At 40.9% G+C, this 27,656-nt stretch overlaps 1 protein-coding gene across 1 annotated transcript in view; it reads left to right on the top strand.

Moving 5' to 3' along the window:
- Nucleotides 1–27,656, top strand: part of DIP-delta (Dpr-interacting protein delta) — a 941,119-nt gene that overhangs the window by 754,984 nt on the left and 158,479 nt on the right. Inside the window, exon 7 of the mRNA XM_068229868.1 lies at nucleotides 1,012–1,170. Within this exon, the coding sequence (XP_068085969.1) occupies nucleotides 1,012–1,170 (159 nt within the window). The remainder of the gene's footprint in view (nucleotides 1–1,011; nucleotides 1,171–27,656) is intronic.

Below are 27,656 nucleotides of genomic sequence, written 5' to 3'. Positions count from 1 at the left end.
ATGTTTAAAACGAGAGTTCCACCTCCGGAGGTGCACGTAGGCCAGAGGTTCGCTCAGCCTACCCCAAAAATGAGTACCAGGCTAATTCCTGGCTGTAAAGGTGGCCAGGTGTAGAGCTAACCATGCTACCTCACTAAACACAAAAAACCGAGCTCGACAGAATCCAGTATTCGGCAGAGAGTGGGTTTGAACCCCACTATCAGCAGCCCTGAAGATGATTTTCTGTGGCTTCCCATTTTCACACCAGGCAAATGCTAGGGCTGTACCTTAATTAAGGTCACGGCCGCTTCCTTCCCACTCCTAGCCCTTCCTATCCCATCGTCACGTAAGGCCTCTCTGTGCCGGTGCGACGTAAAGCAAATTCGAAAACAGTTATTACAAAATTTGGATTGAGAGGCATTAAAGTGATGCAGCTTATGGTAAGAGTTCAAGGGACTATTCTTCGCTTAATAGTAAATTTTGGATCTATTTTAATTTAAAATTTCCAGAATTGTTTACTATATTACTGTTATCTTTACAAGGCTGAATTTCTTTGCCAAGAAATTATTATTATCAGTTACAAATCTTGTGTTTTAATAATATTAAAATTATACATTTCGTTTCTCATTATTTTTCAGTATTCTTTATTGTGGAAACCTTCCGTTGAGAGAAGTTTTTAAATAAATAATAAGCTCGTTAAACAAGGCATACATATTTAATATTTGACTGTCATTACTTCAATGATTGTATGTTAATACTTGAAATGCAATGCCGAATTTCCTTAAATAATTAATCATTCCATACAACACTGAACTTATTAATGGAGGTATACTTTAATTTCATCTTGTTCAATGTGTGTTTAACAGCTCACCTTGACAAAGTTGTATTTTTTAAATCATTTTTCTTCTCCTGGTGGGATGTACCGTGCCATCCCAGGTACGCTATTTTTAATTGTGGCCGTGTTTAGACTTAATAAAGTCTTGTGTATGGCCGTTCTTTGTGCCTCATAGAGCTGTCTGCTTCTCGTTACAGAGAAGAGCCTGCCGCGCAACTCGACCAAGGTGATCGCTGTGGACGACCACACAAAACCCTCGTCCTCCTCTTCAGAGAAGAGGGAATATGTAGGGGGCCAGAGCGGGGGTGGCAGTTCGGAGCGCCTCACGCCGCCCCCAGACCCGCAGGGGGGCTCAGGTAGGGTTTTAACTGATTAATACTTCACTTCTTTCTCATTCCCTTGCACTGAACAGCCTGGCATATATAAAATATTTAGGAACACCTTTTTGAACTAAGTTTTTCTTCGCTGCAAAGTATTTTTTCTGCAAAAGTGACGAAAATATAGTCTTTCTGCAAGAAAATCTGTTAATTTTGTTTGCTTCAGTGAGTGTCGAAATTCTTTCCTCACTCTCATTTTCCACACGCTTCTTAAAAATGCACCCACAATAGAACATGTCTTGCAATGAAACACTTTTACAATGATTTATACATCATTATTGGTTGATAGTATTAAATGCAAGAAATTTGCAATTGCTCACATTAATACCTGAAAACAGTGATTTTGAAATGTAATGTTTCTTTCAAGTAGATACACGTTTCGTAGATCGAGAGAAGGCAAATGACAGGGTACCGAGTGAAAAGATGTTCGCCATACTGCGAGACTATAGAACGGGGGGTAGATTATTAAACTCGATGAAAGGCATATATGATGACAATTTGGCTGCAGTGAGAATTGACGGTAGAATCAGTTCTTGGTTCAGGGTAGTTATAGGGGTTAGACAAGGCTGTAATATTTCACCTTTGTTGTTCGTAGTTTACAGGTATCATCTGCTGAAAAGTAGCCTATAAAGTGGCAGGGAGTGATTCAGTTAGCTGGAACTTTAGTAAGCAATCTAGCCTATGCTGACGACTTGGTATTAATGGCAGATGGTGCCAAAAGCCTGAAGTCTAATAACTCGGAACTTGAAAATAGGTGCAATGAGTATGGTATGAAAATTAGCCTTCCCAAAACTAAATTGATGCCAGTAGGTAAGAAATCCAAAAGAAATGAATGTCAGATTGGTGATACAAACCTGGAACGGGTAGATAATTTCAAATATTTAGGATGTGTGTTCTCCTAGGAACAGGTAGATAATTTCAAGTATTTAGGATGTGTGTTCTCCTAGGATGGCAGCATAGTAAGTGAGATTGGATCAACGTGCAGTAAAGCCAATGCAATGAGCTCGCACTTGTGATCAACAATGTTCTGTAAGAAGGAAGTCAGCTCTCGGAAGAAACTACACCGGCGTGTTTTAGACCTATTTTGCTTTACATGAACGCAGCGAGAATGATTGCTGTGCAAACAGGTGTGAACAATGGAGGAAGGTAGTCGGAGTGAGGGGATAAAGACTAACAGTACTAGTTGCAAATAGACGATTGTGGCGACGTTTAGTAAATTCACGGCGGCATGCTGACTGAACGCTGAAAGGCACAAAAGTCTATAATGCTGATGTGTATATGTACGTAGGTAGATAGATGCGTATGTATGTGAATGCATAAGACCACGTACACTGATCCTCTGGCTCACAATAATTACCTCTTACTTCTCTCGATATTGCAGTTCTGGACGTAATTGTCTTCAGTTAGTTCACTTTCATAGAAAATATAGTATGTAACGCGAAAATTGACTATTACGGAACTTTAATACTCAATTTGGTACAAAATCCTTCCCGCATAGTCTTATTCCTTCCAGCACACTCGACTATGATATACGAAGGGTGTTCAAAAAGAAGCCGAACTTTTGCTATAACATCTTTGTAGCATATTGTACAGCATTTTAAGCACTGTTTCCCTCAGAGCAGTCCTTTCTAGTGCCAATACACCGTTCCCATCGTTTCTCCCGTTCTTGTAAAGCCTCCTGGAACGTACCTTTTGGTTTGGCGTGCAGTTCTCTTGTCCTGAATCTCCTCTCTGATTTCGTTTCAATATCATAGCCATGAAGCCATGTCTAATAGCCTGTTACAATGTTCTTAAGGAAGTTTTTATTGTCATTGGCAGTGACAAGGAGTTCCTGTTTGATTTCAACACGAGTCAGATTTTGATCGTCAGTCAACAAACGCGGCATTATTATTGCAGAGACATGATGCATTCCAAGTTTTCACTCAAAATTTGATTGAAATGTCTCCGTGAATGTTTTGCTAAGTTTGTAGCAAAATTTCAAACACACACACTCGCACGGCCATTGCTTGCCAACTAACGGTCAAAGCGAAACGCAAAAAATGGCACTTTGTTGTCTAAACCTGCCGCTACGTTCGCTCAGTAGCCGTAGCACGCTCACTCTGCCGGTTGGCGCACCATTTCAAAAGTATGATTTCTTTTTGAACACACCTTGTATATCTAGAAACTTTTACAATTACAAATTATTCTAAAATATTTAAACTAATTTTTCCTTCATTGAAAACTAATTGTGTTCACACATAGCTACCAGTATACTGCAATACGGTGTATGTGCATAAAGCAAAATTGCAATGTATTTTGAAATTGCAAATCATTGTAATTTTTGGAAATGAATTTTTCTTAATTAAAGGTGCATTTATGGATACATAGTCCTATTTCTTCCCGAACACTCGAATTCGATGTAGTCTACTTCATATCTAGAAATGAAAATTGCAATATATTGTTCAAAAGTGAACATTTTTGAAACTATTTGTTATTGAAAAAAGACTTCTATGGAAGCATAGTCTTACTTCTTCTTACACACCCGAATTTGATGTATATGAAAAGGAAATAGCAATATATTGTTCCAAATCGAAAATAGTGTATTATCGTCAAATAGCACTTCACTGTGCTTCCTCAACTGAGAAGCTTTATCCAAAAGGAAGCAAATCCGAAAGTAAAATTTTGAAGGAGAGAGAAAGAACGCTCAGAGAGTAAACTTTTAACTGAAATTTAATTTTATCACTTTTGTTATCTTCAGATAGAATTGTTATAAAAAGTATCTCTGTTAAAACTTTTTAGTCTAAGAAATATTCAATTAAAAATGGATTTGGTACTTTTTGCACTTAAACTCTAAAAACTTCCCATGAAAAGCAAAAATTTCACTACAGTAATTAGATAGCTGACTATATTTAATTATATGCAATGATCAGAATGACTTATTTGTAGTGAAAACACAGATATATAAAATTAAATCATCGAATACAACAAAGTAAATTAAACAAAGTGTTTTGTTGCTGCTGTTCCCGTGCTCTGGAAGTGGCTCCACACTGGCTACACTGATACGTCATGTTTGGGCCAATTCTCCCCGTAGGATTTCTTACTTATTGGCATCAAATGTGACATTCAGTGCCATTTTTGACATGGATGTGGTCCGGTTTGATTGTTTCTTTTTCTTTCATATGACGGATCTTCCTATCAATGTATGTTTTCTCTCGTTGGAAATACGTTTCTCAATTAAAGTCCGTCTACCAGACAAAACGTATCATACATTTAATTTTTGTAAAATTAATTAAAATAGAATTCTAAACCATAAAATAATTATGGTAATTATTTAATCATAAAAAGCAGAATTTGTCGCTAGTTATAAAGATAGAAAAACTGTTACTGGTTTAACGTCCCACTAAATACTCGTACGATTTTAGGAGACTCTGAGTTGCCAGAGTTTTATCCTATTTTGAGTGCTAGTAAATCTATTATCGCGAGGCTGGCGTATTTGAACACCGTCAAATATCACGAGACTGAGGCGGGATCGACCCCCCCCCCCCAACTTGAGTTCAGAAGACCGGCTCTCTACCGTATGAACTACTCAGCCCGGCACTTGTAAAGATGACTGTTCAGAAAGTTCAGAGATCCTTCTAAAAATTGACGAAATTCATTCTGAACTAGGAATATCAACAAATTCAGCTTATTCTTTTATTTCTGGTGGGACATAATTAGGTCATAAATTTCGTTCTTTTCCTTTTCCTTTTATACCAGGTAGACCTCCAACTCCGACATTTCTACTTATACGTGTCCCGCATGCTCTAATATTGACTAATCGCTGGTTTATAAAGGAGCGCTACAACAAGCTGCATTTCGGATGTGAAATTTTAACGTTTTAATGCACACGTTCTGTGACAGGGTGTATTTGTAAACACACCAAAATGCTGAAAATAAAGTTTAATGACTCATTAATTTATAGACGTACGAATATTCCACTCTACCAAAAGTTTGCTTGCATGTGGTACGTGCCTTGAACGATCTATTAGCTATTAACTGCAAATCCGTTCGGTGAAATACGTGCGTAGAAGGCAGGTGGCTATTTGGAAACTTCTGTGCATACTGTCTGCGAGCTTCGGCTGCATTACGACCATATCTTCATAGATTAAAATTATGTCTGTATATTCGTCGTTGCTGAACACACCAGCCGTTGTCGATATGTTGACAGCAACTGTAATACTGCTGTACCAGGCTTTTACCGAGCGTTAGAAAACGAGGCTTACCAACGCAAGGGGGCATATTTGACGGATAGCGCTGAGGAACAGGTAGCGAGTGGCCGTCCAGTTCTCTCTTCATATTCTGACGTAAATAACGTACAGGCAGTAATACCCCTGTGAAAATCAGACATTAGGCATCCCATTCGTCGCTGTTGCATGCGGGACGCTTATAAGTAGAAAGTAAGGTGCTAGCAGGCCAGCTGATATTGGTTAGCTAGCGATCACTTGCTTCCCTTGGTTTTCATGAAAAGAAAAAAATATATCGTATAACTCTTGATCTCCATGCAGATCTAAAAAGTTGTAATTTTTTAAACATTATCTTCTACTCATCATCGGGCTTCTTTTGGGCTTCTAGATGAAAAGTTGTAAATAACCTACAACGTATAACATCAAAGTGTGGAGTGCGATGTATAATATCACAAAAAGTAGTACTTAAACAGTATCATTCCAACTTTTTAAACTTTTTACACAAGAAAAGTCATTAAAACGGATGGTGCATTTTACTACAAGCCAGCCGGTTCCTCATTTCTTTTTGCTATGAATGAATACTTAAGGTCTTCTTAATAACATCTCCTCACCCATCTCACAATTTATTGCTTCCATTTTTATACAATTTGAAGACTCCTTCACTGATATGCATGGTTACCGCGTTACTTGCATGAAGAGCATTTTGCAAACATTCACTTAATTACATTTTGAAATATGTTCACGATAATTTCACCTAGCACGATTTTCCACTTCCTAAAAGCACAGGGACTTGGTAAAAATGAAAACTGAAAACCTTCCACATGATCTTAATATGTGATGCGAATCATTCGCTACACTTTATTAACAGAATATCGTGCGCACATCTCACGCGGGGAGTAACAACCAGATGTACCAGGAATAAGCTTATCCGTAGACAACCGACCATTTCCAACAAAATAACAGTCGAAGATTCCGACGTGTTTTACCTGCCTATTAGTTCGTATTAATTTAAACCGACGTGGCGGTGGAGTGCCGTTCGCCACGGCTCACAATTTTGCGTATCGTGTTCAAATCCCGATGAACTTTTGTTCGTTTTTTTACTTTTTCCATTGACCATTACTACACGAATGGTTGTGCTCAATGTATTTTAAAATATCGCATGCCCTTATTCATCTTTGTTCTGTTTGGTAAATGAATTAGAAAGTATCAATAAACAAATCAATGAAACAACTTATTTGATTTTGTTTTATTTGGAAAAAATGATCCATTGTGCGTGGTTTGCCGCAAAATTATCGCCAACGTGTGAAATCTTCAGTAGTGTTAACGAAGTTCCTTTCTTGGGTGACATTCCCACCCAGAGATATAACTGTGACAAACCTGCCTCTGCGCGATCCTCGTAGTGTGCGAAATGTCTAAGTTTGGAATGTTATCACGATCGGTATCATCCAAGGGAATGCCCCGTATCTCCCTGAAGCGGTAATACGCAAGTTGCTTTACGTCGCACCGACACAGATAGGTCTTATGGCGACGATGGGACAGGGAAGGGCTAGGAGTGGGAAGGAAGCGGCCGTGGCCTTAATTAAGGTACAGCCCCAGCATTTGCCTGGTGTGAAAATGGGAAACCACGGAAAACCATTTTCAGGGCTGCCGACAGTGGGGTTCGAACCTACTATCTCCCGAATACTGGATACTGGCCGCAATTAAGCGACTGCAGCTATCGAGCTCGGTGCGGTAATACGTATAAGAATGAATTTAAAAATTACTGTAATCTCTGAAAAAATAGGACATACATATTGTGCCCGTCCTAGTCAGTCATCGAACACGAGACACCCCAGGGGTGCTCAGTTCGGTGGCCGTAGGCTTATAAAATAAATGAATGTGGCAGGATTATCATAGGGTTCATCAAATGAGTGCGTTCCAAGTAGAAAACAAATATGACACTTTTATTCAATTAAATGCAGTATTGGCCATCCTGAAATCTATGATTATGATTATGATCGTTACGTTAAGGAATTTTATCTGGCTCTTGATGTAACAAACCTAGGCACACACACAAATGGGATGGTACACGGCAGTTGTTTCCCTGACATTCTAACAGAGTATTTACATTGTAAAAATTTTTTTTTATCGTCTTCAAAGTTATTAAGTTATTTGTTTAAAGTTGAATTAAAAATTTTCATTCAGAAAAATGAGGTCTGGGCCAAGCCTTCATCGATAATCTGGAAAAAATGCAGTAATTGTAAGAACGAATTTAATAAAGAAAATAACCAAGATTCAAAAAGTTAACACTTATGACAAAATAATAAAATTTACAGTCGTTATCTTAACAAAAATGAAAAGTTGAATTTGCCTTGGTTTTCTCTAAGTTAATCCGAGACGTCGGATATACCTGTTCACGTCGTCTCACATCTCCTTTCGTGAGAATTTATATTGAACGTTAAGTATTTGACCAATGATTAAACTAAATAAAACGCCTCTCGGGCTTGCAAACGTAAATAAATGGAGATAATACCATCCATGTGGAGATCCTGTCCACTATCAATCGATAATATCAGTGTCACATGTTTCAGAATAGAACACACAAAAGAAATAACCCTCTAAATACTAATAAATCACTACTTCTACAGCTAACTACGGAAATTGGTAAGAAGACTGTGAGTACTACGAAGAAAATATCTACACTATGTACATGTCGACGAGTGTCGATCAACCGTTTTACTCTCCTATTAACAAATTTATTTAGTTACAGCAAGATTGAGTTATCACATGAGAGTAAAAATTACATCAACGAATGAGCTGGTATAATCACGAATCAGACATTATTTAGATATTTCGTCGAAGACTTGTTCTTTAGACCTAGGGCCTTCTCGAACATTCATCTGTACCTTGAGATTGAAATCACTGGATTACTTGAGAAAATTTAGGATATTCCCACGAATTAAAAGTACATCGATAAACATGGACTTTCATTTTCTTCATCTGAAGACACTAATATGAGGCTACACTACATTTATCGCGAATAATCCATAAACATGTGAAAAGCTCAGTATCGCGAAGATTCATACCAATTATTCCATACACTCTATACGTACAATGTACCACAATAACGACTTTAACCTGTCGCATCTTAATCTCAAATATATAGCCGTGAAATATCAGGACCTACCATCGTCCTACAAATACATAATATCCGCTTAAAAGTGTCTCGATGATTAATTACATCCAATTAATTATCACATGCTTCCAATGCACATGTTCACATTAAATTCGCACATAGAATTCGGACTCAATATCCCGATGACACGTTGTCTCAGACACGAGGTACAAGTAGAAGTTCAAATACAAGGAAAATATAGAAAATACGGACGAAATATTCTACCATTAAATCCATCAAACATAGACTAATTCATATTCGTGACGAAATTTACACAATAAGCAAAGATGGTATCGATAACACATGGATAACTCTATCAGAACCCTCACTGTCAAATTCATGGCCACATGGTCATTAAATAACCACATGTGTCAGTTTTATGACGTATTCGAGCAAATAAACTGCCATAAAAAGTATCAAAATAGCTTACTAAGGAAAAGAAAGAATAGAACAAAACTACATAGAACAGATATAACTGAGACGTAATCGACTTAACTTATAGATGAATCTTCATGTCTGGAAGTCTGGGTTCTCAATCAGCCATGCCAGGAAGAAAGAATCTGCATCCCGGCGCCGCCAACGATGGTCAAAGGTTTAGAACCTCATGGTGAAGCACTGATAATCCATGATGTGAGATTCCGTCCTCTTCTGGAATTTATTCACGTCCACGTCTTCCGCGTCCACTCGTAAGACAGCTGAAACTTACACAAAATGTTTTAGAGTAGGCTCCAAGCACACACGTAACAGTATTTTGAAAATGACACGTACTTAAGGGATTAATGTCTGCACATCCAACGTCTGATCACAGCACTGTTCTAAATTATACCCAATTTTCAGACGTGTAGAGCACAGGAGTGAAGCGACGTTCCACGCTGAGCGACTGAAGGTGATAGTCCAAGACACGCCAGAGGGTGTGTGAGAACGAGTCTTCGTATCACATGACTTAAATATCATGTCTGGTGCACATGCACGGAAGTGAAGTCAATTGAGGGGCTAAATTCTTCTCCTGTACGAATCTACAACTTCATCACCATCTTAGCCACAAGGTCGTGCAAATTATTCCAAAATTTCAGTTTTTAATTTATATCCTCCAAATGTGCTATTCTTTTATCCAGTTTATTTTACTTTAGTCCTTGAGCCTTCCGTAATTATGCACGTCGCCACCAAAGATATTACAAGTATTTCATTCATATCATTCCTCGCAATTATAGGTGACACGCGCTGGCCTCCTTCTTCCAGTCACCAACCTTCATTTTTTTTATTTTTATTCCGTTAGCCGGTCGGCCGCTCTCTGCACAAAAAAACTCGTTCTCGCCCCTGTCAAGGTCGCGCGCACCCCATCTCGCCGACAAGCAGACACAAGCCGCACCAACACCTGTTCTTTCATTTGTGGCCTCACGGTCACATCCACCTCTTACTGGGACAAAAATTTTTAAGCAAGATTAAAAATTTTTACAATCGTAGTCATTCCTTAAAATGTGGTCCGTATGCTGCCTACTTCACTGTTTAATTTTCCATGGTATTTATAATTGCAGGCATCTGTCAGTTGTCTGAACGGTAGTCATTCTGCACGGCACAAACTGGTATTTCTTCGATAGCCGACCTGGGTCTTTTCTTTTTTTTCTTTCTTCACTCTTCTGCCTTACGGTAGAGTCTTAGGTTCGAGGCATTGAATATAAATGTTCATAGGAGAGTAATGGTTTGATATCTTCACATTGGAGTCTTTCTTCTGGCGCCCTGATTTTCAGGTTGATATTGTGGTGCCGAAGGATTTAATCTATCGTCATGAGGTGAATTCCGGTGTCGCTGGAACTGTGGGCTCTCGGCTCCCATCACATCTGGATCGGTGTCTTGATTATGAATGGCGTCCTTCCATTTTGAGCCTTTTTCAGTTTCCTTCCGTAATTCTTCAATGTACCTCATGCTTTCTCGATGACGGTTCTCCATTTCATCTCTGAAATTCCGGTAGTTACGATCTGGAGAATATCTAGGTCTATCATAAGGCCTATTCCGTCTATAGTCCTGTGGTCGATCCCGTGTCCTGTAATTTCCCCTTCTTCGGACATTCTTCGGATCTTCCATCCTGTCCTCTCTGGGTCTCATTCTTCTCTCTTCCCATCGACGATCGTACGCTCTGGGATAGTTTTTATACTCTTTAGGTCCACTCTGATTTCCGTTTTCAGGCGTTGGAGGCGAATTCCGGTTTTTCGGAGAGTCTATTACGTTGACCTGATAAGTATTGCTCCTTTGAGTTTTCGGTACTGTTGAGACATTCATGGTGTGGTCGAGCTGTCTGAGAATAGCCTCAGCCTGCACGGCGGTCTGAACATTAGCAGCAATGAGTAAGCGCTGTACTTCCACAGGAAACTGCTTTGTTATCGCCTGGACCAACTCATTTTCAGATGGTGGAGTGTCGAGGTCTTTCATTCGTCGTACTTGATTACAGAAGTAATTAGCGTACTGCGTTTGCCCATCTGTGGAGTATTTTCGTGAATACAAATCCAACCGTAGTGCTTGTTGCAGATCCGCTCCCCAGTATCTCTGTAGGAATAAGCGCTTGAAACCTTCATAGTCTTCAAACGTATAACGGAAAGCATGGTACCAGTTAAGCACGTCTCCCTCTAAAAATTTCTCCGCTGTTCGCAGATGTTTTTCAGTAGGGATCTTCTGTTCACGAATATATTCATCAAGGTCCCTAATGAAATTTTTAGGCGTGACCCCGTTTAAGTTGTTGAATTTTCTAGGCCTGTCCTCGCTCATTCGGATAAAATTAATGATTTGAGGTACGCTTTGTGCCGGTGTAGTACTGGGATTTACTGTGGGTTGTTCAACGTGGGTAATATTTTGAGACGATTCAGCTATGGGCGATATTCCTTCTGTTACAGTAGATTTAGCCTGTACGACCTCTTCGACATTACTCTGTCGGTCCATTAATGATGTCACTAAGACCCTAGTGCTCCTATCCTGCAACTTCAAGAATCCTACTTCTTTTTCTAATTTTTGGAGGGCGTCCATATTTTCCTCCATCTTCTGTTTCCCGGACTTGACATCTCCGGCAAGATTGATAATTTGCTCGAGTATTTCCGACTTGTCTTTGTCAATCATGCTCTTGATATCATCGAACTGGAGTGAAATATCTTGTATCTCCATTTGGTTGACTGAGATACTGTCCTTTACGGAACGGAGATCATCGTCGACCTTCTCTTTTATTTTCTTCAAGTCTTCGGTGACCTCTCCTCTAAGATTTTTCACTTGTTCTGACATCTCTTCTTGTGCCGTAGAAATCTCTACCTTTATAACATCTATCTCCTTCCTCACTGATTCAATGTTGTTTCTGACTAGGACTACGTCACTCTGAAGAGCGGTGACCTTCCCGGTGATAACCTTATTATCCTCTTTAATCTGGCTCGTCAAAGTAACAACTTGTTCCAGGGTTTTTTTCTGATTTTCCCTGCACTCTAACACGATATTGTCAATCCGACAACTAGTTTCCTCCAGTTTTGCATATAGTTCGTCACGACCTTTTTTCGCCTCTTCCTGTATCGCAGCACCCATAATGTTCAATTTTTGACTCAACCGTTCATTACTATCTTCCTGAATTTTTCTATTCTCGTCCTGTGCTCTCCTATTCTCTTCCTGTATTTTTCTGAATTCCTCCTTATTCTCGTCTTGTGCTCTCCTATTCTCTTCCTGTATTTTTCTGAATTCCTCTTTATTTTCCTCCTGTGCTCTCCTACACTCTTCCTGTGCTCCCCTACTCTCTACTGTCAGAGTCTCTAATAACCTCCTAATCTCCTCGAGATCCATTCTATTATTCATAAAGTGACCTGTGTCAGCAAACGCCGAAATGCAGAAACTTTCCCCCCAGACATGTTGATTTTGATAAGGCAAATTCAAGTTTCATGAAGAAAATTCCTAACCCTCATTTTTCCATGTGAAACACATAATCTTAAGTAAAATACTCTGAAAATTCCGCGTACTCTGTTAGAATTCTACCTAACTGGGATGGCATTAAATCTGAAATGAACCTGCCGAACCGTGGATAATTAATAATTTGAGCAAGTCAATTTAAACCACGTGGAGAAGCAATTAATCAAGTTCCACGATGGATTAAGCCACATTTTAAGCCACAAATCGAGCCCCACGGATGGGAAAAGCCACTAAGATGTGCCCGTCCTAGTCAGTCATCGAACACGAGACACCCCAGGGGTGCTCAGTTCGGTGGCCGTAGGCTTATAAAATAAATGAATGTGGCAGGATTATCATAGGGTTCATCAAATGAGTGCGTTCCAAGTAGAAAACAAATATGACACTTTTATTCAATTAAATGCAGTATTGGCCATCCTGAAATCTATGATTATGATTATGATCGTTACGTTAAGGAATTTTATCTGGCTCTTGATGTAACAAACCTAGGCACACACACAAATGGGATGGTACACGGCAGTTGTTTCCCTGACATTCTAACAGAGTATTTACATTGTAAAAATTTTTTTTTATCGTCTTCAAAGTTATTAAGTTATTTGTTTAAAGTTGAATTAAAAATTTTCATTCAGAAAAATGAGGTCTGGGCCAAGCCTTCATCGATAATCTGGAAAAAATGCAGTAATTGTAAGAACGAATTTAATAAAGAAAATAACCAAGATTCAAAAAGTTAACACTTATGACAAAATAATAAAATTTACAGTCGTTATCTTAACAAAAATGAAAAGTTGAATTTGCCTTGGTTTTCTCTAAGTTAATCCGAGACGTCGGATATACCTGTTCACGTCGTCTCACATCTCCTTTCGTGAGAATTTATATTGAACGTTAAGTATTTGACCAATGATTAAACTAAATAAAACGCCTCTCGGGCTTGCAAACGTAAATAAATGGAGATAATACCATCCATGTGGAGATCCTGTCCACTATCAATCGATAATATCAGTGTCACATGTTTCAGAATAGAACACACAAAAGAAATAACCCTCTAAATACTAATAAATCACTACTTCTACAGCTAACTACGGAAATTGGTAAGAAGACTGTGAGTACTACGAAGAAAATATCTACACTATGTACATGTCGACGAGTGTCGATCAACCGTTTTACTCTCCTATTAACAAATTTATTTAGTTACAGCAAGATTGAGTTATCACATGAGAGTAAAAATTACATCAACGAATGAGCTGGTATAATCACGAATCAGACATTATTTAGATATTTCGTCGAAGACTTGTTCTTTAGACCTAGGGCCTTCTCGAACATTCATCTGTACCTTGAGATTGAAATCACTGGATTACTTGAGAAAATTTAGGATATTCCCACGAATTAAAAGTACATCGATAAACATGGACTTTCATTTTCTTCATCTGAAGACACTAATATGAGGCTACACTACATTTATCGCGAATAATCCATAAACATGTGAAAAGCTCAGTATCGCGAAGATTCATACCAATTATTCCATACACTCTATACGTACAATGTACCACAATAACGACTTTAACCTGTCGCATCTTAATCTCAAATATATAGCCGTGAAATATCAGGACCTACCATCGTCCTACAAATACATAATATCCGCTTAAAAGTGTCTCGATGATTAATTACATCCAATTAATTATCACATGCTTCCAATGCACATGTTCACATTAAATTCGCACATAGAATTCGGACTCAATATCCCGATGACACGTTGTCTCAGACACGAGGTACAAGTAGAAGTTCAAATACAAGGAAAATATAGAAAATACGGACGAAATATTCTACCATTAAATCCATCAAACATAGACTAATTCATATTCGTGACGAAATTTACACAATAAGCAAAGATGGTATCGATAACACATGGATAACTCTATCAGAACCCTCACTGTCAAATTCATGGCCACATGGTCATTAAATAACCACATGTGTCAGTTTTATGACGTATTCGAGCAAATAAACTGCCATAAAAAGTATCAAAATAGCTTACTAAGGAAAAGAAAGAATAGAACAAAACTACATAGAACAGATATAACTGAGACGTAATCGACTTAACTTATAGATGAATCTTCATGTCTGGAAGTCTGGGTTCTCAATCAGCCATGCCAGGAAGAAAGAATCTGCATCCCGGCGCCGCCAACGATGGTCAAAGGTTTAGAACCTCATGGTGAAGCACTGATAATCCATGATGTGAGATTCCGTCCTCTTCTGGAATTTATTCACGTCCACGTCTTCCGCGTCCACTCGTAAGACAGCTGAAACTTACACAAAATGTTTTAGAGTAGGCTCCAAGCACACACGTAACAGTATTTTGAAAATGACACGTACTTAAGGGATTAATGTCTGCACATCCAACGTCTGATCACAGCACTGTTCTAAATTATACCCAATTTTCAGACGTGTAGAGCACAGGAGTGAAGCGACGTTCCACGCTGAGCGACTGAAGGTGATAGTCCAAGACACGCCAGAGGGTGTGTGAGAACGAGTCTTCGTATCACATGACTTAAATATCATGTCTGGTGCACATGCACGGAAGTGAAGTCAATTGAGGGGCTAAATTCTTCTCCTGTACGAATCTACAACTTCATCACCATCTTAGCCACAAGGTCGTGCAAATTATTCCAAAATTTCAGTTTTTAATTTATATCCTCCAAATGTGCTATTCTTTTATCCAGTTTATTTTACTTTAGTCCTTGAGCCTTCCGTAATTATGCACGTCGCCACCAAAGATATTACAAGTATTTCATTCATATCATTCCTCGCAATTATAGGTGACACGCGCTGGCCTCCTTCTTCCAGTCACCAACCTTCATTTTTTTTATTTTTATTCCGTTAGCCGGTCGGCCGCTCTCTGCACAAAAAAACTCGTTCTCGCCCCTGTCAAGGTCGCGCGCACCCCATCTCGCCGACAAGCAGACACAAGCCGCACCAACACCTGTTCTTTCATTTGTGGCCTCACGGTCACAATATATATGTTATTTTATAGTGCTTTTCCCACAACTGTGGGGTCGCGAGTGCGAACTGTGTCGCACATGTAGATTTGACCGTGGTTTTTTTTTTTGCTACTTGCCTTACGTCGCACCGACACAGACAGGTCTTATGGCGACGATGGGATAGGAAAGCGCTTGGACTGTGAGAAAAGCGGTCGTAGCCTTAATTAAAGTTCAGCCCCAGCATTTGCCTTGTGTAAAAATGGGAAACCACAGAAAACCACCCTCAGGGCTGCCGACAGTGGGGTTCGAACCATTTATCTCCCGGATGCAAGCTCACAGCTGCGCGCCCCTAACCACGCGGTAACCTTGTTTTACGGACGGATACCCTTCCTGACTCCAACCCTATATGGAGGGATATAATCACTATTGCGTGTTTCTGTAGTGGTTGTTAGTGTAGTGTTTTGTCTGAGTGTGAAGAGGGAAGTATTAGGGCTAACACAAACACCCAGTCCTGGGGCCAGAAGAATTAATCAGAGTCGATTAAAATCCCCGACTCGGACGTAAATCGAACCTGGGGCCCTCTGAACCGAAGGCCCCAACGCTCACCATTCAGCCAATGAGTCTGACACACACATACATAATATATATAATAAATACATAACAGTTATAATGAAACCCAGTTGTAATTTTATAATCAACATAACGTCCTTGTATCCACTAACTTGGTATGGAACATTCGTGTAGTAATCGTCAATGGAGACAAGTAGATAATGAGGAAAACAATCAAAAAGGAATTAATTGGGATTTGAACACGGTACGCGAAAATGTAAGGCCGCGTTGGGTGAACTTGTTACGCAATAAAAGACACATAAAGCACGTCGGAAACTACCATCGTCAATTCCTTGGAAACGGTCAAGTGTCTATGGATAAGCCGAGACATGTTCTCGCCTATTTCGGTCCCTCTTTCACTGAGAGAAGGTTCTGGGAAATCGGGTTTTTACACTTGGCGGGTTCCCCTCGTCAGCTTCTGTGGTGTAGTGGTTAGTGTGATTAGCTGCCGCCCCCGGAGGCCCGGGTTCGATTCCCGGCTCTGCCACGAAATTTGAAAAGTGGTACGAGGGCTGAAACGGGGTCCACTCAGCCTCGGGAGGTCAAATGAGTAGAGGTGGGTTCTATTCCCACCTCAGCCATCCTGGAAGTGGTTTTTCCTTGGTTTCCCACTTCTCCTCCTGGCAAATGGCGGGATGGTACCTAACTTAAGGCCACGGCCGCTTCCTTCCCCTCTTCCTTGTCTATCCCCTCCAATCTTCCCATCCCCCCAAAAGGCCCCTGTTCAGCATAGCAGGTGAGGCCGCCTGGGCGAGGTACTGGTCATCCTCCCCAGTTGTATCTTTCGACCCAATGTCTCACGCTCCAGGACACTGCCCTTGAGGCGGTAGAGGTCGGATCCCTCGCTGAGTCCGAGTGAAAAAAACAACCCTGAAGGGTGCTATCAATTTCGCTGTAATGTATTTGTAACGTCTGCAAATTGTGCGGAATGTTTAGAAATCAACAACATGGTTCAGCCCGGAAGACGAAGAACTTAAGACCTCTACATGCCGGTGAAGCTTCACATCGAACATCCTGTACGTCATGCAACATCCAGTGTCAACACAAAACATCGTTTAGTTTCTCACTGCAAAGAAAATGTTGTTTAAAGTGTAATTTTATATGGTCAATCGATAAAGCAGCATCAAAATAGTCTATTATGATATTCCTTTCAAGGATTTTATTGAGATTACAAGAAGAAGGATATTTATTATTTCCAGTAGTGTCTCAGTGAGGCTGCTGTTTGACACTAAAAGGCAGCGCGCCCAGGGAAGCTGTACTGTTACCGTACATAAATGTTCTTGAACGGAAGATTGTGTTAGGCTGCTTAGCGATCTGGCACATACAATTACACTTTGTACAAAATTCAGTTTGCAGTGAGAACCTAAACGATGTTTTCCTTTGACACAGAACGGCGCATGACGTGCAGGAAGAGCAGTTTCTGTTAGAGGTGACTGTACTTACACATTACAAAAGCGAAATTGAAAATATCTTCCAAAACACGAGAGAAAATGCACCTTATGACTCTCAGGTGAGACAACCGGTATTTGTGATCTTTTAGCTTCTTACCTTCAATTAGCCTGTAGGTCAACCAGTAGCGTCGTATTCCCTCTAACAGGTGAGGCCCCGAGCTGTAAGTGAACTCACATGATTGCTAAAAACTATACTAAAAACGAAAGGGGATGAAGATGGTAATTACCGGGCGAGTTGGCCGTGCGGTTAGGAGCGCGCAGCTGTGAACTCACACCCGGGACATAGTGGGTTCGAACCCCACTGTCGGCAGCCCTGAAGATGGTTTTCCGTGGTTTCCCATTTTCACACCAGGCAAATGCTGGGGCTGTACGTTAATTAAGACCACGGCGGCTTCCTTCCCATTCCCAGGCCTTTCCTCTCCCATCGTCGCCATAAGACCTATCTGTGTCGGTGCGACGTAAAACAAAAGAAGATGGTAATTTACGGGCGTTATGTAAGTCGGTCGTTCCCTATTTCCCATATACGTTCTCTCTTATAAACTCAGACCGTCCAGCGGCGTTTCTAGCCTCCGAGACCTAAGCACCTGTACGGGAGGCGCGTGCATAGTTCTTGACCTTCTACCCGACAAGCATGAGCCGCCAGTCTGAATCTCAGCTGTTGACATGGTTGAGACCGTTAAGATTGCAACACCGTATTTTCGTATGTAAAATATATTTTAAGCACGAGTCGGCTCGACACGTACGCGATGCATTTGTTCAGTAATTTCTTGGTTAAGTGCCACCCAAATTATTGAGCACAGATAAATAAAATTGTAGTGGGTCCGCTGTCAGTAATTTCATTTGTTTTGCCAATTTATGCGTTTTAGGTCAACTCAAGACCGCATCGGTGGTTTTTATTTTTCCTGTCTGTTTGTTCCACCATCACGGCGAAACGGCTGAATAGATCTCGACCAAATGTCATATTTAGAGTATATATACTCATCCCGGGGAAGGTTTTGATATGCATATGATTATTTTTTTGCTAGTTGTTTTACGTCGCACCGACACAGATAGGTCTTACGGCGACGATAGGAGAGGAAAGGGCTAGGAGTGGGAAGGAAGCGGCCGTGGCCTTAATCAAGGTACAGCCCCAGCATTTGCCTGGTGTGAAAATGGGACAAAACGGAAATCCATTTTCAGGGCTGCCGACAGTGGGGTTTGAACCTACTATCTCCCGAATACTGGATACTGGCCGCACTTAAGCGACTGCAGCTATCGAGCTCGGTGCATATGATTTTAAAATCTTTCAATATACGGGGGTTTATAGGAAAACCAGTATAGTTTTCCTCCATTTTCTCTTATATTTTTGGTTTTCAGTAAAATCCCTGGACAGTATGTGAAACGCCTCTTCATTATAAACAACTTTTGTTGCGTTCACAATTTAGCTTACTCTTCAAATGACGGAGAAAATTACTGTTTTCTGAGTGTATCATGCTCTGCATTGAGTGACCGACAGACCGACAGCGAACCTACAGGTTACCATGGCAACTTCTCTGCTTGCCAGCAGGGAAGTAACGTGTGGCCATTTTCTTCATCATTCCTGTAAACTCGTGTTTGTTTCTCGGGTAGAAAGCAAGAGGGACGTCGATCAGCCATTCTGTGGGATGTTGGTGGAATATCGTTGGAAGTTGTAACCGTCCTCGAATAGAGTAAGTAATAACACCGTATGTCATCTTATCAGTTTACCTAAGAATCCCTGCACATATATTTCTCCTCTGTTACCGGTTTCTTTTGTCCTAACTCATACTATCACAATTTATTGAGGGACATTTGATTTTCCAGCTGTCCTCACTAATAATCATATTTTCTATTAATTTCAACTTTCTTCAATGGATCACTTTCTTCCTTAATTTCTCCGCATGTATGCGAGTGGTAATCCCGATACGTGGACACTCTTTTCCTTGAGGAAAAATTCCAAGCTGTTAAAATGTATAACTTTCTGCCCGGAAAACTTTGAAATATGGATGCATTTTAATGACGGTGCAGACCTTCGTTTCAGGATAACTGGTGGCTAAACGGTAAGTCGTATTACAAAACAGATAGCATAATCGCCCTTTTATTTGGAGCTATGAACAACTTTGTTCCTAAGAGTTATTGTTGTGTCTCGATTGTTCATCCCTTAGATAGCGCTGCATTTCTCGGTTATAATCAAATCTTTCGAACTCGACTGTGATTTGCATTACGAAAACGGTCCTGTCTCTTTAATGAAAACTCTCCATCACTATTTTGAATTGCAGTTGCCAAGTGTGCCTGCTGTTACAGTGAAAACTGTCGAACTCGATTGTATTGGCAGTAGGAAATGTGGCCTTCCATTGTCCTCAAAAATGTCCTACTTTACATCGGAAACGACGTATTCCGTCCTCCCGGTTTTGTTTCCAGGGTAGCGCTAAGAGGCATTCTATTTAATATAATCTTATTCACTGTTTTTACATTAATTTACGGAGATAATCGTATACAATGTAGAATACCGTAGCGAAGCACGGGTACATTTACCAGTTTAAATAAATTTGAATGTACTGGCTCGGTGCTCAATAAAAAGCATGCGCGCGCATGAACAGTTTTAAAAGAAGAAAAGCTAGATTACATTGGTGCGAATCTTGACGGTCACCGAATAACTTACTCACAAAATTAGCAGAAGAAGTAGGGTTTTCTTTTTCTTCTGCACACAGAGCTACAAAGCTCTTAGGTTCGTACCCCACAGTCGACAGCTATGAAAATTGTTTTCCGTGGTTTCCCATTTTCACATCAGGCAAATGCTGGGGCTGTACCTTAATTAAGGCTACGGCCGCTTCCTTCCCACTCCTAGCACTTTCCTGTCCCATCGTCGCCATAAGACATATCTGTGTCGGTGCGACGTAAAACAACTAACAAAAAAAAAAGCTCTTACACATCAAACCGTACAGATTTACACGGACCCATTGTTTAAACCTGCTGATCCAGCCACAAGAGTGTGATTGTGAGTGGTATCTACCATCACTGAATGATCGTTTATTCGACCCACAACTTGTGTTCTTTTTGGATGAGGCCTGGTTTCGTCTTAATGGTCATGTGAACAGTCATAACTCTCGCTATTGGTGTGCAGAAAATCCTAATGGGGTTTATGAAGAATGACACTTCCAGCATCTTTTATAAGGTAAGATTTCATATAAGATAGTATACCCGCTTAAAGCAGGGCGGCCGCGCGCAACGTAAGTTGGGCTGAGGCAGCTGCTGTAGCGCAGAGTACAAACACCGTGCGCTCGGTCTGGGTTTATAATAGAGACCCTGTATATGCGTATATTAACATATGATGTAAAACTAATATCATCATCATCATCATCATCTGTTTACCCTCCAGGTTCGGCTTTTCCCTCGGACTCAGCGAGGGATCCTACCTCTACCGCCTCAAGGGCAGTGTCCTGGAGCTTCAGACTTTTGGTCGGGGATACAACTGGGGAGAATGACCAGTACCTCTCCCAGGCGGCCTCACCTGCTATGCTGAACAGGGGCCTTGTGGAGGGATGGGAAGATTGGAAGGAATAGGCAAGGAAGAGGGAAGGAAGCGGCCGTGGCCTTAAGTTAGGTACCATCCCGGCATTCGCCTGGAGGAGAAGTGGGAAACCACGGAAAACCATTTCCAGGATGGCTGAGGTGGGAATCGAACCCACCTCTACTCAGTTGACCTCCCGAGGCTGAGTGGACCCCGTTCCAGCCCTCGTACCACTTTTCAAATTTCGTGGCAGAGCCGGGAATCGAACCCGGACCTCCGGGGGTGGCAGCTAATCACACTAACCACTACACCACAGAGGAGGACGTAAAACTAATATACAGTACTAAATAAGTCGGTCACTTAGTGTGACTTACGAGAGCTGGCATTTCTCAGAACGGATACTCCAAATAAAGGAAAGTGAACTCTAAACAACCAATGAAATGCTAAAGCGATGATATAAACAGAGTATTGTTGAGACTCACAGAGTTCCACCAGCTTTAAGTTTCCAACTACGGTAAACCCATAAGAACAAGGGCTTTACGTCGAGAATCAAAGCATGGATGATGAATATCGAATGTTAGCTGTACCTTCCAAACTTGATCTACTAAGTAATATTCTAAGTGGCGACACCTCTTCTGAAGACCTCCCATGACATGACCTAAAGGCAAGTCTGTCCAAGACTAATGCAATAAGACGTTACTGCCTCCTTTACCCTCGTATTTGAAGGAACTAACACTTGGGAGTGGCGACCCCATCGTAATAACAGCCTATATCTGCTTCATTCATTACATCCCTGACCCGGTCAACGACTGGAAAACAGGTTGTAGGTTTTCATTTTCATTGAAGGAACTAACAATTAATATGAGTGGCTGCCTTCCTAGTGGTCATTGCCTCCCCTTGGTAAAGTTACTCGATCCCACGGCAGGTACACTTCTTCCCAACATACACAGCAATTTCCGCCGTCATAAGCATGAATCACCGTCTCATAATACTTGATTGGGGTGTGCCCATTACTTCTAAGTTATAGGACACTTCAGACTACCTCTATGATAGTTATTTTCAAACACTGCAATGTGACTATTTAGAATGCCTGCATCCACTTACTCGTGGGACCTTTGTGACCTCACACAACTCTGTTTATGCTTTATCTACGTCTTGTGTAGCCTTCCTAAGGCTGAACCCAATGGCCGTTATATTTAACACAGGCCTATGGACTGAGTTACAACTACTTACGTACTATGATTGCTTACATTACATATTACTACTTTAAATGTTGTTCGCATCTCAGACATGACAGTACAGTATTCTGCATGCCATACAACAATAACACACACAAGGAAAATTTCTCAGATTTAATTATTACAAAATATTTGGTTATAATCCCTATTACGAATCGTAGCCATAATACTCAAAGCACCAGGCGAGTTGGCCGTGCGTTTAGAGGCGCACGGCTGTGAGCTTGTATCCGGGAGATAGCGGGTTCGAACCCCACTGTCGGCATACCTGAAAATGGTTTTCCGTGGTTTCCCATTTTCACACCAGGCAAATGCTGGGGATGTACCTTAATTAAGGCCACGGCCACTTACTTCCCACTCCTAGGCCTTTCCTATCCCTTCGTCGCCATAAGACCTATCTGTGTCGGTGTGACGTAAAACAAATAGCAAAAAAATATAGATTTTGATGCTAGGAAACTATCTCACAAAAGAGATTTTCAGGGTATGTATTTCCTCCATAAAGAAATAAATAACAAAACTGATGATAGTAAAGTCAGGGAAAGAATTCACATAGGGCCTATATGTTCCAATTGTTACTCCCTGTAGATTTCGGAATATATTCTTCATACCGAAAACTAACACAGACTCACGCAAGAACTCCCCTTTACACAGAATTATGTCTCAATATAATTTATATACCATGTTGATATAGATATCTTCAGCATGTTAATTCAATTTACTACATCCTATGATAGAGGGCTACAGTCCTTGTAAGGAAAATGGCGCCTTGATGTAACAATGTATCGGATAGTAATATTATTTCCTCTTCCTCTATCTCTTTCTTTTGTAATTAAGTTCTGTTCTGTTTTGGTCTGTTCTTTCTTTCTTTCTTTCTTTCTTTCTTTCTTTCTTTCTTTCTTTATTAATCTGTTTGCCCTCCATGGTTGGTTATTCCCTCGGACTCAGCGAGGGATCCCACCTCTACCACCTCAAGGGCAGTGTCCTGGAGCGTGAGACTTGTGGAAGGATGGGAATATCGGAAGGGATAGACAAGGAAGAGGGAAGGAAGCGGCCGTTGCCTTAAGTACCAACCCGAAATTTGCCAGGATAAGAAGTGTGAAATCACGGTAAACCATTTCTAGGATGGCTGAGGTGGGCCGATTCTTGGCAGAGCCGGGAATCGAACCCGGGCCCCCAGGGGTGGCAGCTAATCACACTAATCACTACACCACAGAGGTGGACATTTAAGTTCTGTTATTAGTTCAAACCATTAACCCCGCGTGGTGGCCGTGATCGTTAAGGCGTTGAAGTCTAAACGGTCTGACATCGAGGTTAGCCGGTTCGAGTCCCGTTGGTCGAAAACATTTTCACCATCAGAATGTTGGCCGGCAGGCTAGGGGAGGTGGTCGCATACAATTTCTGATCACTAGATTGTGTGCTAAGAGCCTGGATTAAATTTCAAACCTCTCCGCAGTGCTCATAGGGCAAATAACGCTGTTGATGGGGATTTGTCCGTCAGATAGGGACGTTAAGCCTTGAGCAGACCCCTTGGTGGTATTCGGAAGGAGTAGGCTATGTGCCAGCATCTGGTTTCACCCTCTCCCTACTGTCACACATCACATCAATCATTTCATCTCATTAACTCCTCTGATGTGGTTGACGTCAGGAAGGGCATCCGGTCATGAAAACCCGCCACGAAGGATTCATCTCACCTCATACCCGACCTCGTAGTAAAACGGGACAAGGGTTGGTCAAATTAGTTCAAATCATTGAATTAGTGTATTACTTGCGGATAATATTAAAAGCAGTGAACAGTGTAATTGGAGAAACCTGTAATGTTCATGACCGTGCTTTAATACATAATAAATCTAAAATAAATAAATAATAACAATACCATCTGCTTGGACTAAAATATATACGAAGGTTCGACTATACTTCACTTCCCATCCCACGTTGTGAAGTGTGTCACACTAGAAGTCTTCGCCAAGATCTGCAGGCAGTAAATCAGTGAACATGAAGCAGAGTTCGTATGGGATTACTTCCCCCCTTGCTTCAATTAGTAACGAATACTAATTAAGAAAGTTGTGTTAAAGTTTCTCTGATAGATGCGTGACATTGTTTCACGTTAAATCTGGCGCTTATCCCATGTGTTACTAATTAACAACTTTCTGATCAAGACTTCTTTTTTTCGAATACTTCGCCAAGAACGTCTCTTGAGGAGATTGAAACTTTGAGAACTGTTTACACTTGAAAGCAATCTAAATTAATTATCACCGGCTGTACAGAGAGACGTGGAGAGAGTCATACATTAATCTAGGTCTTGGGGATGGTCACGTTTCTAGGGAAAAACAACTCTATGAACCAAATGGAGAGGAGACGAAATATTCACTAATAATTCTATATGAAATGAAAATCGTTAGCCTGTTTCCAGTCATTTGACCGGATCAGGAATGGAATTAATGAATAACTTATCTAGCGGCGAGAATAGGAATTGCTCCGGCTGCCGAAGCCTGTTGCACTCCTCTGGGGCAATGATTAATGACTGACAGATGAAATGATACTGCAGAGTGCTGCTTGAATGAAAGATGACAGGGAAAACCGGAGTACCGGGAGAAAAACCTGTCCCGCCTCCGCTTTGCCCAGCACAAGTCTCACATGGAATGAACGGGATTTGAACCACGGAACCCAGCGGTCAGAGGTCGTCGTGCTGCCGCCTGAGCTACAGAGGCTAGTAATTCTGCATGCTCACCTATAATCAAGTACCGATCACTAAATGAAACGAACAAAATAGAGGGACTGATACCTCAGGTCCCTCCGTGGATCAGTAGTAGAGTGTCGGCGTACGAACCCCAAGATCAAGGGTTCAAACCCGACAGATGTAGCCTAATTTTTGAAGGGCTAAAAAATGTCCTTTCGATACTCCATATCGTACGATGTCGGCATATGAAATATCTCTAGTGACACATTTGTGTGTCCGCGACAAAATGAATTAAAATTCATGCATAAATTGCCCTAAAGAGGTGGTTTCTCTACAATCTGGTACAGTTAAGCGCAATGTCGGAATTGGAACGTAGGCTGCCTAAATGGCACCAAATCAAAATATCTCCACTCGATAGCTAAAGTCATACGATTATTATTATTATTATTATTATTATTATTATTATTATTATTATTATTATTATTATTATTATTATTATTATTATTATTATTATTATTTCTCCGTTAGGGTCTTCAAGAGATCACGTGACTGTTTCAATGCTTCTTCCATTCTTGTTTCTTCTCCTTTACCCAATACTCCTTTAACTGCTCACTATGTCTACTTTTCCTCTCCTCGAAGCGTTTTGAGCCTTTCTCTTTCCCTCTCGACCTTGGAATCCTTCCATTTTTAACAAGTTATTTCCTTCCTTCTTTCTTTTTTAATCTGTTTACCCTCCAGGGTCGGTTTCTCCCTCGGACTCAGCGAGGGATCCCACCTCTACCGCCTCAAGGGCAGTGTCCTGGAGCGTGAGACTTTGGGTCGGGGGATGAAACTAGGGAGGATGACCAGTATTTTGCCCAGGCGGCCTCACCTGTTATGCCGAATAGGGGCCTTGGTGGGGGTTGGGAAGATTGGAAGGGATAGACAAGGAAGAGGGAAGGAAGCGGTAATGGTCTTAAGTTAGGTACCATCCCGACAGTTGCCTGGAGGAGAAGTGGGAAACCACGGAAAACCACTTCCAAGATGGATGAGGTGGTAATCGAACCCATCTCTACTCAGTTGACCCCCCGAGGCTGAGTGGTACCCGTTCGAGCCCTCATACCACTTCTCAAATTTAGTGGCAGTGCCGGGAATCGAACCCGGGCCTCCGGAGATGGCAGCTAATCACACTAACCGCTACACCACAGAGGCAGAATTTTAGCGCTTTCTTTCGAAATATCTCTCTCTCTCTCTCTCTCTCTCTCTCTCTCTCTCTCTCTCTCTCTCTCTCTCTCTCTCTCTCTCTCTCTCTCTCTCTCTCTCTCTGTTGCTCCTTCTCTTATATAGTTTCTTTCCAAATATTTCTTGACTTCATGAAGCCAAGTTGTTATTGACTTCTTGTTCCACAGATATTTGAAGATCTGTTTACCGAGCTCGATAGCTGCAGTCGCTTAAGTGCGGCCAGTATCCAGTATTCGGGAGATAGTAGGTTCGAACCCCACTGTCGGCAGCCCTGAAAATGTTTTTCCGTCGTTTCCCATTTTCACACCAGGCAAATGCTGGGGCTGTACCTTAATTAAGGCCACGGCCACTTCCTTCCCACTCCTAGCCCTTTCCTGTCCTATCGTTGCCATAAGACCTATCCGTGTCGGTGCGACGTAAAGCAAGTAGCAAAAAAAAAAAAAAAAAGATCTGTTTGGTTAACCTGTTGTCATTATTCTGTATAAATGTCTAAAACAATAACAGTCGCCTCTTCCGCATTACTTCTTGTTTTCCAGAGTTCTGTAGTTGTGTAGTACTATAGTATTTTCCGTATAATTTTTCTTTCCAGTAGACTACTTCTAATTTAATCAGCTTGCAATTCAGTACTAGACATTAACTAGCGTATGGGCATTCCGGTTTGACTATGCTGTGGTGTTGTTGCATTATGAGGTTTTTAGATGAATTCTTTTTGTTGTAGACATTCCTAATCATACCGTATGCTCTTTCCACCTTGTGTATCCTTTCTTCGACTTCCTCTTCTTCTTATTATTATTATTATTATTACTAGCAAACATACCCGTGCTTCACTACGGAATTCTGTATTGTATACGGATTTCTCCAAAAAATTAATTTAAAGGCTGTTAGTTAGATTACATTAAACTGCGCGTCTCTTAACGCTATCCTAGAAACAATACAGAGAGGATAGTATACGTTATTTCCGATGTACGGTAGGCATTGGGGAAGTTTTGTTGATAATGACAGACCACATTTCCTACTGTCAATCACAACCGAATTCTGGAATATCAAGTTGTAGATCTCTCGAAATTGAACGGCGATTGTCTTATCCGTTTTGTAATACGACTTACCGTTTAGTCACCAACTACCACGAAACGAAGGTCTGCACGGCCAATAAAATTGTATCCATATTTCGATATCTTCTGGGGCCAAAAGTTATACATTTGAATAGCTTAGAATTTTTCCTCAAAAGAGTGTCTAGTTTTCGGGATTAGCACTCGCATAGAATACATATGCAGTAATTAAGGAAGAAAGTAATACAGTTAAGGAAGCTGAAATTAATAGAAAATGGGATCATAATTTAGTACATCCGGATAGGACAAATATGTAATTACCAAGTGGATATACTGGACAATAAAATCTCCCTCAGTAAATTGTGACGGTATGAGTTAGGGATATCAAAAGGCGGTAACAGGCGAGAAATTTAGGCACAGGGATTCTTAGGAAAACAGATAAGAAGACGATTTATGGTGT

Source organism: Anabrus simplex, chromosome 1, assembly GCF_040414725.1.
Source record: "Anabrus simplex isolate iqAnaSimp1 chromosome 1, ASM4041472v1, whole genome shotgun sequence".
Lineage (NCBI taxonomy): Eukaryota > Metazoa > Arthropoda > Insecta > Orthoptera > Tettigoniidae > Anabrus > Anabrus simplex.
The sequence above is the reverse complement of the archived record's forward strand: the minus strand, read 5'-3'. Positions and strand labels throughout refer to the sequence as shown.